This window comes from Dipodomys merriami, unplaced genomic scaffold (genome assembly GCF_024711535.1).
Source record: "Dipodomys merriami isolate MVZ:Mamm:240054 unplaced genomic scaffold, mDipMer1.0.p SCAF_464, whole genome shotgun sequence".
Lineage (NCBI taxonomy): Eukaryota > Metazoa > Chordata > Mammalia > Rodentia > Heteromyidae > Dipodomys > Dipodomys merriami.
Genome location: NW_027206029.1, coordinates 720,525 through 739,490, shown reverse-complemented (window position 1 = coordinate 739,490; position 18,966 = coordinate 720,525). Strand labels below are relative to the sequence as shown.

Genomic DNA, 18,966 nt, shown 5'->3' with positions numbered 1-18,966 from the left:
ATATTCAATGCATTATGACTTTTTATTCTATTTTTACCACTTCTTTAAATGTTAAACCTCCACTGAATTAATTTCATGGCCATTTGCTCAAATAGAAAGTACAGTCATATCAGAAGTTCCACTGTAAGATCCTACCATATTCTAAGAGGTTTTTTGGCAATCTTTCCCAATCATACACAGATTTGTTTTTTCCTCCTAACAGCTTTTGATATGAAGTTTTATGGAGACTTTACAAAAACAAAAAAAACCCACTTCACTATGGGCTAGTACTATGGCTTAATGTACTGGCAGGTATGAGTTAAAAATCAAGCATAATAAAAAAAAGTCGCTGAAATAAAAAAATAAAAAAATAAAGATTAAAGAACCATCCTTCTTCCCAGAGAAATGTAAAAGACTCTATTTGATACTATAGATGAGGAAAAGTGAAGGTATAGAAAAAATTCCCTATGGCAGGCAAGAATATATATTCATATCTGATCAAGTAGACTTTAAATAAAACTAGTCAGAAGAGGCAAATAAATTCACTTCATATTAATAAAGGGAACACTCCATTAGAGGAGATAACAATTGTTAACAATTATATACCAAACATCAGTTAACATGTACCAACTTTGTTAAACAAACACTACTAGATTTAAGGACACATATAGACTCCAACACACGAAGAGACTTCAATACCCAACTCTCACCAGTAGATAGCTCATCCAAGCAAAAAAATCAACAAAGAAATCTCAGATTGAAATGAATCCATAAACCAAATGAATCTGGCAGATATCTACAGAATCTTTCATCTAGCAACTACACAATACATATTGTCTATCTTCTCTAGAGTGCATGAACCATTCTCCAAAACAGAACCTATTTAAGGACATAAAACAAGCCTTAGCAAATCTAAGAAAATTTAAATAATTCTCTATATGCTATCAAATCATAATGGAGCAAAACTAGAGCTCAATAGCAAAAGAAGCCACAGAAAACACATAAAGACTGAACAACACAGTTGAATGAAATCAACAGTGAATCACTGAAAAAATTAAGAAGGGAAATTCAAAAGTTCATTGAATCCAATGAAAATGAAAATATAACCTACTAAAACCTGTATGACACAGCTAAGAGGAAAGTTTATAGTATGAATGCCTACATCAAAATAACAGAAATTTCAAATAGCCTAATGATGTATTTCAAGCAAGCACTTAGAAAAATAGGAACTAATAAAATCCAAAATCAGAAAATGAAAAGAAATAAGAGGGCAGAAAACAAGAGACTAAACAAATTACACAAAGAATCAATAAAACAGTGGGCACAAGGGTCCCTATCTCTAATCCTAACTACTTGGGAGGCTGAAAACAGAAGGATCACCATATTTGAGTACTTTGTACTCACAAACAGTCCAGAGTATAAAGGTCTGCATGATCCTATCTAGACCAAAATGCATGGCTAAAGGTATAGCTTAAGTGATGGAGTACCAGCCTAGCAAGCACGAGGTCCCAAATTCAGAAAAGGTCAATGAAACAGAAAGCTGGGTCTTCAAAAAGATTAAATTATTAAACCTTTAGCTAATCTGACTGAAAGGAAGAGGGAAATGACCCAAGTAAATACAACTAGAGGGGGAAAAAAAATGAGACTATCACAACAAACAAGAGAAAGCCAGAAGATCATGAGGGAATACTGTACCTTGAAAACATATACTCAAGGCAACAGGACAATCTAGAAGAAATAGATGTATTTCTAGATGAACCTGATCTACCAAAACTGAACCAAGAAGCCAGGTGCCGGTGGCTCACGCCTGAAATCCTAGCTACTCAGGAGGCTGAGATCTGAGGATTGTGGTTCAAAGCCAGCCCGGGCAGGAAAGTCCATGAGACTCTTATCTCCAAAAAAAACCACTAGAAAACCAGAAGTGGCGCTGTGTCTCAAGCGGTAGAGCACTCGCTTTGAGCTGAAGAGTGCAGGGACAGCCCCAAGCCCAGAGTTCAAGCCCCATGACCGACCAAAAAAAAAAAAAAAAAAAACTGAACCGAGGATGCTTTTATATAATAAGCAATAAAATTGAAGCAATAATTTAAAAAAATACCTCCTAGAAAGAAAAGCCCAGGACTGAATAGATTCATTGCTGAATTCTATCAGACATGAATACTCCTCAAATTCTTTAATTAGACAGAAAATGAACACTACAGAATTCTTCCTATGAAGTCAGTAATAGATTCATTTCTAAACAAGACAGTGATATATTAAAGAAATAGAATTTTACAGATTAATCTCTTTGATGAACATAATACAAAAATTCTCAATAAAATATCTGTCAACTGAATCAACAACACATCTAAATGATTACACACCATGAAGCTGGTTTCATTACAGTGATAGAAAGTTGTTTCAATATATGTAAGTCAATAAATGTAATACAAGTCAGGTGCTAGTGGCTCATGCCTGTAATCCTAGCTACTCAGGAGGCTGAGATTTGATGATTGTGGTTCAAAGCCAGACTGGGCAGGAAAGGCCATGAGACTCTTATCTCCAATAAACCAATAAACCACAGGAAACTGGAAGTGGCACAGTGGCTCAAGTGGTAGAGCACTAGCCTTGAGCGAAGAGCTGAGGGACAGTCTTCAGGCTCAGAGTTCAGGCCCCATGACTGACAAAATAAATAAATAAATAAAAAACAGTGTAATACAGCACAAAACAAGATCTAGAACAAAACATCTGTTTATCTTAACTGATGCATAAAAACCTTTGAAATTGGGTACTGGTACTCTCACCTGTAATCCTAGCTACCTAAGAGGCTGAGGATACCAATTTCAAGCCAGCCCAGGCAGACAAATTGGAGAGATTTTTTTTTTATCTCCAGTTCACTGGGAAGAAGCTGGAAGTGGAAGTGGAAGTTCTAGAATGCCAGTCTTGAGTAAAAGAAGCCAAGTAATTGGGGTTGGAGGCATGGCTCAATTGGTAGAGCATTAGCCAATGAGTGAAAGCATAGGTTCTGAGTTTGAGTCCTGGGTCTCAGACCTAAAAAACAAAATAGCCAAGCAAGAGTACAAGGCCCTAAGATCAAGCCTCAGTATCAACATACACATAAAGAAAGAAAGAGAGAGAAAGGGAGAGAAAGGAAGGAAGGGAGGGAGGGAGGGAGGGAGAGAGGGAGGGAGGAGAAAGAAAACCAATACCAAATTAATCCTTTGACAAAATTCATTATCTTTTTATGTTAAAATCTCTGAGGAAATGAGAAAAAGGAATATACCTCAACACAATTAAGGTTATCTAAGACAAAATCATACTAAATAGAGAAAAAATAAAATCATTTCCTCTTATAGTCAAGAATGACACAAGTGTGTCTACTTTCTCCATGCCTACTGAATATAGTACTAAAACTCCTAGCCATAGCAATAAGGCAAGAGAAAGAAATAAAAGGGACTCAAGTAGGGAAGGAAGACCTCTAATTATTCTCATTTATAGATGATATGATCCTGTACCTAAAGAATTCTAAAGATTCCACTCTAAAACTCCTAGATCGGTTAAACACCTCCAGTAATATAGCAGGACACAAAGTCAACATACCAAAATCAGTAGCTTCTCTGTATATTGATGGGTTGGAACCTATTTAGAATAATTTCATTCACAATACCCTAAAAAAATACCTAGGAATAAACATCCAATGAAGTAGAAACCCTCTGCAATAAAAATTATAAATCCTTAGCCGGGCGCTGGTGGCTCACGCCTGTAATCCTAGCTACTCAGGAGGCTGAGATCTGAGCATCGCGGTTCAAAGCCAGCCCAGGCAGGAGAGACCGTAAGACTCCTATCTCCAATAAACCACCAGAAAACCGGAAGTGGCGCTGTAGCTCAAGTGGTAGAGTGCTTGCTTTGAGCTGAAGAGCTGAGGGACAGCGCCCAGGCCCAGAGTTCAAGCCCCACGACCAACCAAAAAAAAAAATAAATTATAAATCCTTGATGAGAGAAACTGAAGAAGACAACAGAAGATAGAAAAGACTTCCCATGTTCATGGATTGGTAGACCCAATACTGTGAAAATGGCAATAATGTCAAAAACAGATACGATCCATAGATATGATGCATTACCTACCAAAATCCCAATGTCATTTTTCATAGAAGTAAAAATAAAAATCAATCCTTAAATTCATATGGAATCACAAAAGATCCCAAACACTCCCCCCCCAAAAAAAATAGCCAAAACAAACAAACAAACAAAATCCACTGGAAGTATCCTATAGCAGACTCCATATTACACTGCAGAGCCACAGTAACAAAAACACCCTGGTACCAGCACAAAAACTGATATTAAGACCAATGGAACAGGTCAGATGATCCAGAAATAAATCCATAAACCTACAGGTATCTCATTTTTGACCAATGAGCCCAAAGTATACGTCAGGGGGGAGAAAAGCCTTTTCAACAAAGGGTGCTTAGAATGCTGATAACTACACATAGAGGACTGAAACTAGATCCTTGTCTATCACCCAGTATCAGTATCAATTTCAAAGCAGACTGAGGATTTCAAAGTAAAACTTGAAACCTTGAAACTACTATAGAAAGGAATATGGAAAATGCTAGAACACATTGGCATAGGCAGTATTTTCCCGCACAGAATTTCAATAGCTCAAGAAAACAGGAACAAGGAAGGATAAATGGGATGGGATCAGCCTAAAATGCTTCTACAGGAAGTAGACAATAGAGTGGAAAGACAGCTTACAGAATGGGAAGAAGTCCATACATCTGACCAGGGGTTAACAACTGGATTATAAAGAGTCAACAATCTAATTAATAAATGGGCAAATGTATAGACAATTTTCAAAGAAATGCAAATAGTCCATAAACAAGTCAAAATGAAACCCCCTTGTAGAACTAATTGATGCTAATTGCTTTCTTTTTTTTGTTGTTTTATTTTTATTTTTTGCCGGCCCTGGGGCTTGAACTCAGCCTGAGCTTCTTTGTGCTCAAGGCTAGTACTCTACCACTTGAGCCACAGCTCCACTTCTGGCTTTTTCTGAATAGTTTATTGGAGATAAGAGTCTCATGGACTTTTCTGCCCAGGATGGCTTTGAGCCGTGATCCTCAGATCTCAGCCTGCTGAGTAGCTAGGATTATAGGCATGAACCACTAGCACCTGGCTCTGATGCTCATTTTTAAAAACCCAAAAAGCAAAAACCCATGATAATTACAAAGATCAAAATCAACAAAATATTATATATATTCATATCTGTTAAAATTGAACTTTAGCCATATCAATTTACCTGTTATGTAAGAATATATTTTTAGAAGGGAAACAGACAGACACAGAGACAGAGAAAGGTTTTCTAAGAAAATCTGAAAGACCCCAATTAAATTAAAAGTAATAACCTACGGTAATCCACCAATTACAAGTAGTTTCTCTAAAATTTCCTACCTTCCTTCTCAGTGGAGTTGCCACATTATGACATTTTCTTTACCCAAATTCAATTATGGCAACCTGACAAACTGTTGTACATGGCAAATATGTAAAGCACAAGAGGAGGGAGAATTTAAACAGCTTGGGTAATTCTGCCTGTCATCTCTCTCAGTCTGCTCAGTCTCTGTGCCCACATGGCTCTGAGTGTGAAGCTCGCACTGAACTGAGTGCAATGCCAACATTTAAAGAAACCCCATTTTCACCTAACACAGTCTCTAAATTCAAGGATACCATTGCCAAAGGAAACCACTGCTAGTTCTTCCAACACCAGAGTAAAAAATAGCTTTGCCATCCTGAGTGAGAGAATATCCTTTGGTTTCCAACATCACTTTTAAAAGGCTGGAGTTATTTTGATTTTTTTTCTGATAGTGACATAACATACCACTTATCTCTATTTCTCTATTATTTACAAACAAGCTAAGCATCAGCTGTACATACTGCTCATGTTCCTCTATCAGCCCACACATCCATCAGCTCAGGCTTGAGTTGTGTGTAATTGTTCCTCTTCCCTAGCTCTGTATGCCTGTTGGAGCAGTCCTTCCTTTGCACTTCCTCCCATACTGTCTCCTATCAGGAGGAACTCTCCTTAGGATCCTTCCTGGCAGGCTCATGCATGGTAACACCTGTGTCCTGTAGTCCACTGCTCCCACCCACTGAATCTGTCCTGTCCCTCGTTCCAGGGGCAACAGGGTGTGTAATCTTCATCCTATCTCTGAGATAAACAGAAAAAGACAGGAAGAGAGAGACAGAGAAAGTGGGGGAGGGGCATTGCTCGGCACTACTCATTGGCATTCTTGATTTTAGAGGTGACATCACACTCACAGATGTGAGACAGGGCAGTTTCTCCAGGGCCATTTTTTTCTTCATCTCCCACATTAAAAACCAACAACAAAAGCCCTCAAATTCAACTCTTCAAATAGATCTTAAGTCCACCCTCTTCATGTTTAATCTTTTCCCATCATGACAGCAGCAATCTCTCAAAGCCTGAACTGTGTGCTCGCTTATGACTCTGGATGCAAATGTCTGGTATTCCAGTGCAGCGGCAGCCCAGCTCAGGCAGAGTGCCCTACAGGACAGCCTTAGAGGGCTCTAGCCCGCCCCTCCTCACTGCCACTCACAATTCCCCAACAGTACTGAAGCATTTGCAACTCCCTGGAAACACGTTGTTTGAGTATCCACATACACTCCACATGTATTACTCTGCCTCAGTATTTCAGCTATTTGCCTGACTCTCAAATCCACCCAGAGATGATTGCCTCATGGTCCCCAATGGCCTTCTTTGGTCATTTCTTCAGTTAGAGCTCATCATGCCTTGTTTTCATACACCTATGAACTTTGAACATGGCTGGAGCTCTCACAGGGATAGGCCTATACTGTAATTTATTTGTGTAGCCACCTGCAGCCATACTACAGCGTGACTTCTCTATGTAGCTCATGAATTAGCATCAACTACCCCAGTGCAAGCACATGGCAAGCGCTAGATGAATGAATAGAGGTGTGTCTACATATCAACTAAAAGAGTTAAAAGCTAACAATCTCTTCTTTTTCCTGTCCTTTGTATTTGCATTTGCTCAACCCAAATAAGGACTGAAATTAAATCGCAAAATGAAACAAACTTCCATCTCTAGGCAGGAGTCTAGGCAGAGAGAGGCCATTCACCTTTCTATAACTTCTTCCATTTATTTGCAAGACCATACTTTCTCTAATGCAGTCATTTGTTTTTCTCATGTTGGCTCTCAGAGATGTGGCTGAGGTCACTTCACAGCCAAAAGTTTGTAAGGGAATTTAGGATACAGGCTATTACTATTTCTTAGGGAAATTTAAGTAATCCACAACTAGTATAAATCACTGATTAGTGTGGTCATAAATTATTACTGGGAAAAATTTAATGTAAATATTTATCCCTAATGTATCCTACTTCGGTGCAATTATTTCCTCCTATCTACTATAGAAAAGTTCTGATTACAGGACTACAGTTGACTATCTTAGTCATTTTTTATAAAACTGCTAATTATGTTTGACAGACACTATCATAATTAACAAACTAGTTATTAATTATCTTTCTTCAGCTACTAAAATCAAATGCACTGAACATATTAATTAACATCATTAATGAATTCTTCTGTTGTGTTATCTTATTGGCTGACATTATGTATCTTTATCTTAATTGTCTCAAGGCCTTTTGCTTGCTAGGTAGGTGCTCTACAATTTTGTCCCTATGAGTCCACAAAGGGGACTGCAATCCCTTTGTGCTTCCTGTGTAGCTGAGATTATGGGTATATGTCATCACCCCTGGCTTGTTGATTGGCATGGAGTCTTACTTTTGGTCTACATTGGCCTTAAATTGTGATCCTCTGATCTCTGCCTCCCAAATAGGGAGGGATTATAGTCATGGCCCAACATAACCACCTAAATATACCTTATAATTCACACTTGATAATGACATATTCTTTCAATATTTATGTGACTAAAAGCATGTCTACTTCATCCTTATTTCTGAAAAGTATTCCCAATGTGTAAAAAAAATTCAGATGTTGCCTGTGGCCTTCTCATCTGTATTGCTTCAAAGAAATCCATGATCATCTTTGTCAATACACATGGTGTGCTTCCTACTAATTTTCTGTTTGTAAGATTTTCTCTGTATCCCTAGTTATAAATTAACAATGTGTCTTGTAGTTCTTTTCATGCTCTTATGGCTGGGGCTGGTAGAACTTTGTTGGTCTCTGGGTTTGGAGTTCATGAGATTTGGAAATTTTTCAATCACTGATTCTTTACAGTCAGTATCACCTCTCCACCTTCACCTGAAGCTCTCCCATGTAGCAAAATTTATGTCTTACAGTCTGTCTTCCCTGTTTTACTTTGGATATCTCATTATCTCTAATTTCACTAACATTATTCTGCAGTGTCTATCTTGGCATTAATCTTATCCAATGTATTTTTCACCTCAGAGAGTCTGGTAGTCTTCATCACCAGAAGTATGATTTTGATAGTTCTTTACATCTCTATTTCTACTTTACATGTTCAGTCTTCATTATAACTTCTTGTATGTATGGAGTATAGCTATTAAAACTAGTTTAATGTCCATTTTCATTTATTTATCTGGATCAATTCTAGATCAATTTGATTGGATTTCTTTCCATTATGAGTTGTATTTCCTTGCTTTCCTACCAAGGCTGATTTTTGGCGGCGGGGAGGAGTAGTCAGGGAAACTACTAGGTTTCAAACTTAAGAATCTCATGCTTGCTAGGCAGGTGCTTTACCACTTGAGCCACATCTCCAGCTCCTCCCCCACCCACCTTTTTTATGTTTTAGTTAATTTTTAAACAGATTTCTTGTTTTATCCTGGGTGGGGCTTGGATCATAATGCTTTTAATTATGCTCCCTTATAGCTGAGATTACAGACATACGTCACTGCTGTTTTGTTTATTCAGATGGAAACTCACTGACTTTTTGTCTGGAAATTTAAATTCCAGTTCAATTTCCAGTTAAAAAGTTAAATTCCAGTCTTCTAGATTTCTGCCTCTTGAGAAGCTTGGGTTACAAGCTTGCACTACCATGCCTGGCACTTGCCCGATGACTTGTTTTTGCTGGATGCCATATGTAAATTTAACCTTGTTTGTATTCTTTGTATTTTTGTATTTGTATAAATATTTTTGGGTTTTGTTCTCAGATGTGGTTAGGTTACCAGGAAACAGTTTGATCTTGTCTATTTTTTGCTTTTTAAGTTTGTAGGTAAAACAGGAGGTAATTTGACTCACTGTCAAAGGCGAAACCTTTGGAATATTCCTCTTGATGCTTCTGGTATTGAGATGTATTATCATAGCTGGTGGGAACAACTGGAACAGAACTCCTGGTTCTATGAGACTTAAAGTCTGTACTCATACTCCTCTTATCACTACCTAGTAATACTGAAATTCTTCAATTGTGGAGAAATAATGTATTAGAAACAGGTTTCACAACACTGAAATACTAGAAATGTTACAAACTCAAATGCCTACCTCAAGGGATAAATTCACACAATTGATTGATGTAGTAGTTTAAAACAATGCTGAAGAGTTGTATGTATCAACATGGAAAGATATGAAAGTTAAATGGTAGTTAAATAGAAAAAAAAAGAAACTTGCTAGATAAAACACCAAATACCATTCACATAAAGTTTAAAAAAAAAAAAAACCACAGGAAAAATTCCATTAATTGTGTACAGATTTAGTAACAGGTAGGTATTACTCAAGATACTATGGCAGAAACAGTAACAGTAACAACAAAAAGAAAACAAAACCAAAAGCAGCCCCATAATTTCAATACTGTTACAACCAAGGTTTTCTTGTTCTTCATAATAAATGTCTAATTTGAAGACAAGGCAAGAAAGAGGATTTTTGCTCCTTTCAGCCTAAGACCTGGACTGGAAGAAGTTCAGCCTCTGGAGTAGCTAAGATTACAGTATAACCCAATGAGATTGGGAGGATATCAGTGCAAGGCCAGCCTGGACAGAAAAGTTGAAGAAGACTTCATCTCAACAAAAGAAGCCAAGTTGAGTAGTATGTGATTATCATCCCAGCTACCACAGAAAGCATGAAATGGGTGTATTTTCCTCTAGGCTTAAGCATGGGCAGTATGCAAGATCCTATCTCAAAAACAACCAGTGCAAAGATGGGCTGTGTGCATGGCTGTGCAGTTAAGCATCTGCATAGCAAGCTTAAGTCACTGAGTTCAAACTCCAGCACTTCCCCAGTGCTGTAGCCAGAGACAGGTGAGCAATGAGTCACTCACCGGCCAGCTCTGAGATGTTTCTCTAAGAAGCACAAATGTCTTCTCCACTCTAATTTTGTTTACCACAAAGCAAATCACATGTCCACTCCTGGGCATAGGGTAAATATTATTTTACCTCATGCCTAGACGGAAAAGAACAAGAATTTGTGGACAGCTCTACCAATTACCTTGAAATAATACACAGATTGGAAAGTGGGCACCAAATTCATGAGGGAAGGAAGGAGAGTAAGAATGGAATCAGGAGTAGTAGACTTGGGCTGGGAAGATGGCTCAGTGGTAGAGTGCTTGCCTTGCATGCATAAGGCCCTGGGTTCGATTCCTCAGCACCACATAAACAGAAAAAGCCGGAAGTGGCACTGTGGCTCAAGTGGTAGAGCCCTAGCCTTGAGCTGAAGAGCTGAGGGACAGTGCCCAGGCCCAGAATTCAGGCCCCATGACCAAAAAAAAAAAAAAGTAGTAGACTGTATACACTGGTTTTATCACCCTTCAGTTTCCTTATTATCTTAAAAAGAAGCTTGTAAACATTTACGTATCATGTACACACAAATGTAGTTTTAATCTCACAAAAATAAAAAATACACTGTTCTTATAACCTGAAATAGAATTCATTTGCACAATTTAATTTAAAATTTTAACTAATTTCTTAAGTCAAAAATGGTTTATTATGTGAGTTATGGTACTATATAAAGGAATATCAATCTGTCCTGTTTCAATAAAAACTTTCCATTCTTGGCAAATAAAATACAATTTTTTAATGAATACTAAGTAAAACAAAGCAAATTTCCCCATTTGTCCAACTAACAGTCATATCATATAGTCTATTCACAAAGTCCAGTGATATCTTATTAAAACTGAAGCAGACAGAGCCTAGAAAGAACATTCAATATAACACAATATTAGAATATTCATCATTAAAATGTGTAAGTCTTAGGTGGGACAGAGGCAAAAGCCAAGGGACTGTGGCTCTCGCCTAGCTACATAGTAAATTGTGCATCTCTACTAATAGTTATTTTAATGTATATGGTTAAAATTTAAGATACTGACATTACCTTCAGAAAATAAAGTATGTGAACAATACTAAGGTAATTTAATGTCTATGAATTTTATAGATTGGCTTAATAATGAAAAGACAAAGGGTTTGTCTTGTTGTTCTATGACTCTTATATAGAACCAAAATGAAATTAGATGCATGAAACTGGAAACTTACCCGTTCGTTTATTTCTGTCAACATAGCAATACTTCAACTCATAGTCTTTTAATAAATCATGAACTTCCTGAAAGAAATAAAACCATGAATTCAATAAATACATGAACTCAGTAGGTGAAACAGCTCTATCAGTCTAACATAATGACCATCGTCACTACCACATACATGTGAAAAGGAACTCTTCCACACAACCCTCAGTACTTATCTAAAGACATTGAAGGCTACCATTGAAGGCAAAAGCCTTCCTTTCAAAATGTGCCTTCCAATTCGGTCCCTGCATAGAACCACAGCCTCTATCTCCTGAGTGCACCAGGTACTGACTCCCCTGTACCTACTCAGCCTTCATCTGGCCTGCCAGGAAGACATCACCAGAGTCCCCACACGGCCTCAAACACAGCTCATAGGTAGTGCTTCATGATGCTTTTCTGAAATTTTCCCACAGAATGTGACCTCACTCTCCTTATGCGAACAAGAGATGTAACTTTATACCTCTTACGGAAATTTATTTCAATTTCTGCATACTAGCTATAGAGGTTTTAACAGTAATTTACCTATAAATACTTGTAGCACAAACATGGAGAATAAATATATGTTATATAAATTAGAGATTTTAACTTAGAAAGTTCCAGTTATAAAAACAACTAATAGCCACCAAAGCATACTATACAGTTAAATCTATTTTCCTGTGGCTCCTTACAGTACTTGAGTAGAGGGACTTTATTTTATGTATTTAAATACTACCTGTATCACTTTGCATATGGAAGACATTCAAATATATATCAAGGTAAATATAAATTGTGGCCCTAATTATTTTTTTCACAATCTAGAACAAATACAAAGGAATCAGAGAATCCCTTAAGCGGACATTCTAACCCAATGCTGGATAGTTACAGCGAACCTACTCTATGTAAGTAATGAATGAGTTAGATATGGTGGTACACACTTGTAACTGTAGCTACTGAAGAGGCAGAGATTAGGAGACTTGTGGTCTGGGGCCAGTCTTGGGCAAAAACAAAAGACCTTGTCAAAAAAAAAAAAAGACTGAAAGCAAACAAGGCTGGAAGCATGGCTCAAGTTCAAAATTCTGGTACCTGTAAGTGGGGTAGTACTGGTGGCTCACATTTGTAATCCTAGCTACTCAGGAGGCTGAGGCCTGAGGATCACAGTTTGGGGCAGCCCAAGCAGGAATATCTGTGAGACTCTTTATCTCTAATTAACCACCAAAAAATTGGAAGTGGCTGGGCACCGGTGGCTCACACCTATAATCCTAGCGACTCAGGAAGCTGGGATCTAAGAGAGTGGTTTGAAGCCAGCCTGGGCAGAAAAGTCCCCATGAGACTCTTATCTCCATAAATTAACCACTCAAACGCCAGAAGTGGTGCTGTGGATCATGTGTTAGAGCACTACCCTTGAGCACAAAGAGGGTCAGGGACAGCACCCAAGCCCTGAGTTCAAGCCCCAAACTGACAAGGGGAAAACGAAACAAAACAAAAAACAACTGGGTAGAACACTAATCTTGAGCACAAAAGCTCAAGTAGAGTGGCCAGGCTCTGAAATCAAGCCTTACCACCACTACCACCAAGAACAACAACAACAGAACTCTGGTACTGTCAAAGAATAAAAGAAAAAAAGAGAATAAGCTAATTATACATAGTTGCTAATATATAAAGTATATAGTATGGTAAGTATACGTAAAAGACTTAATTCCATAATGCTAATTCTTATTACTGTTATGGCTATCATACTGACAGCTAACTAGCTGTCAGTTGGAAGTAAGCATTGAACTCTATTTTTTTCATTAAGTCTGGCCAGAAACTTGCTGAGTGAGGACTAGGCCAATCACTGGGGCTCTAGGAGCTTACTGTCCCTGTGCCATACTGCCTTACTTGTTCCTGTGCAGTGGGACACTGTCATTAACGGTTGCCAAAACTCGGTAACTGTTGTTATAGTTACCCAGTTACAACAGTAACTCTTCATAATAAGTAACCATAAGAGCAACCTAGAAATGGAAAACAGGAGGACAGCTGAGAAATATTTTCCCTTTTAATCCAGTAGAAGAGGAAAACAGAAGTGATGAAACAGGCAAAACATAAAGCTGGGTGAAGAAAAGATAATCAGGCCTCATACAAAAGATAATAAAACATTACTTATTTATAAGCTATATGAGAGGTGTTTAAAAATAGTTGGACACAGCAGCCCATACCTGTAATAAAAAAAAAAAGTGTTAGAGGTAGAAATGTAGAGGATTATAGATCAAGGCCTGTTTGGGCAAAAAGTTGCAGGGACTCCATGTCAACTGATAAAAAGCTGAACACTGTACTACACATCTGTCATCCCAGCTATGCAGGAAATACAAATAGGAGATTTGTGGTCCAGGCCACCCTGGGAAAAAAGGAAGACCCGTTCTGAAAAATAACTGAAGAAGAAAGGGAGTTACCTGTATTGCAAAGCATGAGGCAATGAGTTCAAACTCCATTATCACCAAATATATTTATATAGAGAGAAAAAGATATATGTATGTACATACATAAACATATGCATATATATGTATATACACATATATGTATCAATTTTTTTGAAATACTGTTTGCTGGACCACATAGTATAATGATCAATGTACACGTTAGTCTATAACTTACTATCATTTACTATCACAATCTTTGTGCTGTATGCTTCAACATTTTCTTAGACTTATAAAAAGATATACTGTATTCTTCATTAAGAAAAACAATTTCAATTGTGTAACATAGACACTGTGCCAGCTGACTAACTTAATACTTTATAGAGAAGGTTTTATTTGAAGGGATCGAGTATTTTCTTTTGCTTGCACAGAATCTGATCTTTCACTGGTGAACAGCTGTCAAACGCTAGATAAAGAAAACCCGATACTGCTCTTCACATGATCACAGAACTGTAAACAAATGGCATGCTCTCTGCTTGACTGGCTGAGGCAAAGCTTCAAAGCTCCTTAGAAAACATTCACATTTCTAATCATAGCTTTTCTATGCATCAGACACGGGGTACAGAGCTTGTCAACTGAGAAACCTTACCACGTCCTGCAAAGAAAAACCTAATTACTTTTCTCTATGCCCTGGTTGTTTTGACCCAGGCAAAAGTGGGTCACCCCTCAATTTGAGCCCTGGTAAGTTGGCCAATTAAAAACTTAAAACCTGAAAGAGAGTTCTAATAACCATCTGCCAAAATTCTGCTGTGCTCTGCCACACAGACCTGAAAGAACTAAAACTACAGCTTCCTACTCTGCATCTAGCTTTATGACATTTCTAATGAATTATAAATGACCTTTTCCTTTGTAATGCTGGAGATGAAAGCCAGGGCCTCATGCACGCTAGACACTCTTCGACTGACCCATACCGTCAGTTCACAATCTTATTTTTAAGCAGAACTTTTGATAGATACACTTCTGTCCTCTGATCAGCAATTTCATTTACAAATTTCTGAGGCCAAGAGTGATTTATCAAAATTGGTATTACTAATTGACATTAGTAAAAGTCTTCTAGATCTGATGAGCTCTCGCTCCCTAGTGTTACATGAAAGCCTTTGCTCACATAAAATGCTTTTTGAAGAGAAGATAAACTGCTTTGGGCTCAAAGCACCCCAAATCCCACCAAAGTTAGAAGTATTGTTCTAGCTGGTCTGGACTTCTTCCTACATGAAACTCGACCCTTTTTATGCACTAGAACCACACACTGTTTTCTAAGTCACTGACTTGCTTTTGTTTCAGTTCTTCTAAGAAAGTCTTTCACAGGTTAACAGTCTACTTTTAAACCCTGAAGGAAACAAATAGAGTGTTAAATTTGGGTGATTTGCTAATATGAAAAGATCATCTGTCAAATGAAGTATGGGACATAATATCATAACCACACAGCCAGCCAGAAAGCCGAGGACTCCAGGCTTAAGGACACTGACCTGCTCCTTCTGATCCCTGCCTACCTTCCCCTTTCTGTAGGTATTACCCACCCCTAACCCTCCACCCTCCATCACCAAGGAAGGTGTGGTTTTTCTAGTTCTTGTTTTGAGCCTTTGTAAAAATGGTATTTTGCTTTTCTATACCTTTGTTTCTATATTGAGTATCATGTTTCTAACATTTGGTTTGTTTCCAGGTTGTTTGCTTCTTAGCTTTTATAAAACTGCATCATGTTCTTGTAGGCACTGCATACATATCTACTGGTATTATACTCAAGGAGTCTTCATGGAGTGAGGTCCCTGGGCTGCATGCATGCAACTGGCTGGCTTTGTGGAGAAAAGACAATGTTTTTGGCAGGATGAGGTGACATACATGCACCTGCTAATCCACCTCCTTTCCTATAGTTTTAGCAGATAAGAAGGTTTTGTCAACTTCATGGTCTCACTGTGTTCTGAAGTTGTCATCTGTTGACTAACCAGGAAGGGCAACATGCTGGCTGACTTTACACGCCTGCTGAGCTGCACTACCCAGTTATTCAATCACAACCACAGCTGGGTATTTGTGAGAGGCTATTTTGTTCAAATAAGGAAAATTGCCTTTGATAAGGTGGGTGGACATTCCCCAGTCAGTTGAAGACTGTAACAGCAAATTCTAAGATATCCTGCTAAAGAAATTCTGCTGTAAGGCTACAGCATTCATATCTGCCTAAGTTTCCAGGCTGCTGCCATGCCCTTTGGACTTAGCAGTGAGAGAGGGGGGGGGGAGGGAGAGGGAGAGGGAGAGGGAGAGGGAGAGAGAGAGAGAGAGGGAGAGAGGGAGAGAGGGAGAGAGGGAGAGAGGGAGAGCGAGAGCGAGAGTGAGAGAGAGAGAGTGAGAGAGAGAGTGAGAGAGAGATCTACTCTGTTTCTGTGAAAGGAACCTGTCTAGAATAGACATATGAGAGAGAGAGAGGGGGGGAGGGGGAGGGGGAAGAGAGAGAGAGAGAGAGAGAGAGAGAGAGAGAGAGAGAGAGAGAGAGAGAGAGAGAGAGAGAGAGCTACTCTGTTTCTGTGAAAGGAACCTGTCTATTCTAGACAGATGCTTATTTGCCATTTACTTGTTCTCCTGGGAAACATTTATGTATCTCTATTGTCTGTTTTTCCATTCTAGTGCTCTTTTTTACTTATGTGAAGATTTTAAAAACAAATTCTGAATACTAGCCCCCTGCCATTAGTAGTATTACAAATGTTATTTCCCTAGTATGTAGTCTGTCATATTTATTTGTGAAACTTTCCAGAGATGGTTCATATTTTTATGAAGTCATATGTATCAATTTTTTGCCATAAAATTTGTGGGGTTTTTTTTGTCAGTTGTGGAGCTTGAACTCTGGGCCTGGGCACGGTCCCTCAGCTCTTCAGCTCAAGGTGAGCATTCTACCCCTTGGGCCACAACACCACTTTTGGTTTTCTGGTGGTTTACTGGAGACAAGCGTCTCACGGACTTTCCTGCCAAGACTGGCTTTGAACCACGATTCTCAGTTCTCAGACTCCTGAGTAGCCAGGATTACAGGCATGAGCTACCAGCACCCAGCTGGGTTTATGTCTTTCTTTTATAATATATATATTTTTATTGTAAAGACACTGTACAGACCGGTACCAGTTACATGAATAAGGTAATGAGTCCCTTTCCTATCAAGCATTGTTACCCCCTCCTTATTTTTCCCCTACCATCCTTTCTCTCCCCACCTCCTCAACTCCTCCCACTCCCCCCCCCAAGTTGTAAAGTTCATTTTCAACATCGTATCTTGTACATCTCATTGTTACAATGGGTCAATCTGTATCCTTATTTCAGCATTTTGTTATTTCCCTTCCCCTCTTCAAATTAGAAAAATGTATATATAAGATGTAGGGCACCAGAATCAACTACAGTAAAACAGGGGTTACACCATGGGGGAAGAACATACAAAAGAAACGAAAAAAATCACATAGTACATTATAAGTACATTAAAAATAACAGCAAGAAAGATAAAACCTTGTGCCCCTATCTTGGGGCTCATTTCACTTAGCATCATCTTATATGGTCATATGTACATAGCTTTTGACCTTTTCTGCTTGTCCTAGACTTACACTAACTATTGCAGATAAGGGAAACCATGGGACCTATGTTTCTTTGGGCCTGGCTTACTTCACTTAATATAATTTTTTCCAGGCCTTTCCATTTCCTAACAAATGGGGCGATGTCATTCTTTCTGATGGAGGCATCGAATTCCATTACACACACACCCACACACACACACCACATGTGTGTGTATATTTGTATGTATGTGTGTATATGTGTGCATACACACACACTTCTACATTTTCTTGATCTGTTCATCTACTGAGGGGCATCTAGGTTGGTTCCCTATCTTAGCTATGGTGAATAATGCTGTGATAAGCATAGCTGTGCTGGTAGCTATAGTATGGCCTTGTTTGTGATTGTTTGAATAAATGCCCAAACGTGGGATTGCTGGGTCATAGGGGAGCTCTATGTGTGGTCTTTTGAGGAGCCTCCATACAGCTTTCCAAAGTGGTTAAACAAGTTTATACTCCCACCAATAATGCACATCCCCTCCAGCATCTGTTGTTATTAGATTTCTTGATTATAGCCATTCTAACTGGTGGAATCTGAATGTTGTTTTGAGTTGCATTTCTTTTATGGCTAGAGACGTTGAGCATTTCTTCATGGCCATTCTTATTTCCTCTTCAGAGAAATTTCTCTTTAAGTCTTTAGCCCATTTATTAATCGGGTGGTTGTTTCTTTGAGGATTTGTTTTGGGGGATTTAATTTTTTGAGTTCCAGGTATATTTTAGATATGAGACCCTTGTCCATTGTATGGCTAGTGGATATCTCTCAATCCATGAGCTTTCTATTGAGCTTTCTAGCTATGTCCTGGGTTTATGTCTTAAGAAGTCCTTTCCTCACCAAAAATGTGTTGCCTAAATCTCTTATTTGCTAATAGACTGAAGTTTTCTTCATTTTAGTTCTAAGTCAGTTTGGAAGAAAGAAATCTTTATTTACCTAAGTTCATAAATGCATTATTGTTTCTTGAGGAAAGCTGTCGTGTGTGTGTGTGTGTGTGTGTGTGTGTGTGTGTGTGTGTGTGTGTGTGTGTCTGTGTCTGTGTCTGTGTCTATGTGTCAGTATGAACTCAAGGCCTTGGCATTGTACCTTAAATTTGTCACTCAAAACTCATGCTCTACTACTTGAGCCACAACTCCTTTCTGGCTTTTTTTGGTGGTTAATTGGAGATGAGACTCACAGACATTTTTGCCTAGGCTGGCTTCAAAACCCAAGTTTCATCCTCAAATCTCATCCTCCTGAGTAGCTTGGATTACAGATGTGAGCCCCCAGTTCCCAGGAGGAAGGATGTCTTAGGCCAGGGGATGGTGGCTCATGCCTATAATCTTAGGTATTCAGGAGACTGAGATCTGAGGATCACAGTTTGAAGCCAGCCTGGGCAGAAAAGTCCATGAGATTTTTATCTCCAGTAACTACTCAGAAAAAGCCAGAAGTGCAGTAGGGTCCTAGCCTTGAGCACAAAGAGGCTCAGGGACAGTGCCCAGACCCTGAGTTTAAGCCCCAGGACCAGCAAAAAAGAAAG

General features: G+C 38.6%; 1 protein-coding gene across 1 annotated transcript in view; it reads right to left on the bottom strand.

Moving 5' to 3' along the window:
* Nucleotides 1–18,966, bottom strand: part of LOC138808646 (ribonucleoprotein PTB-binding 2-like) — a 74,553-nt gene that overhangs the window by 39,360 nt on the left and 16,227 nt on the right. Inside the window, exon 2 of the mRNA XM_069994906.1 lies at nucleotides 11,420–11,486. Within this exon, the coding sequence (XP_069851007.1) occupies nucleotides 11,420–11,486 (67 nt within the window). The remainder of the gene's footprint in view (nucleotides 1–11,419; nucleotides 11,487–18,966) is intronic.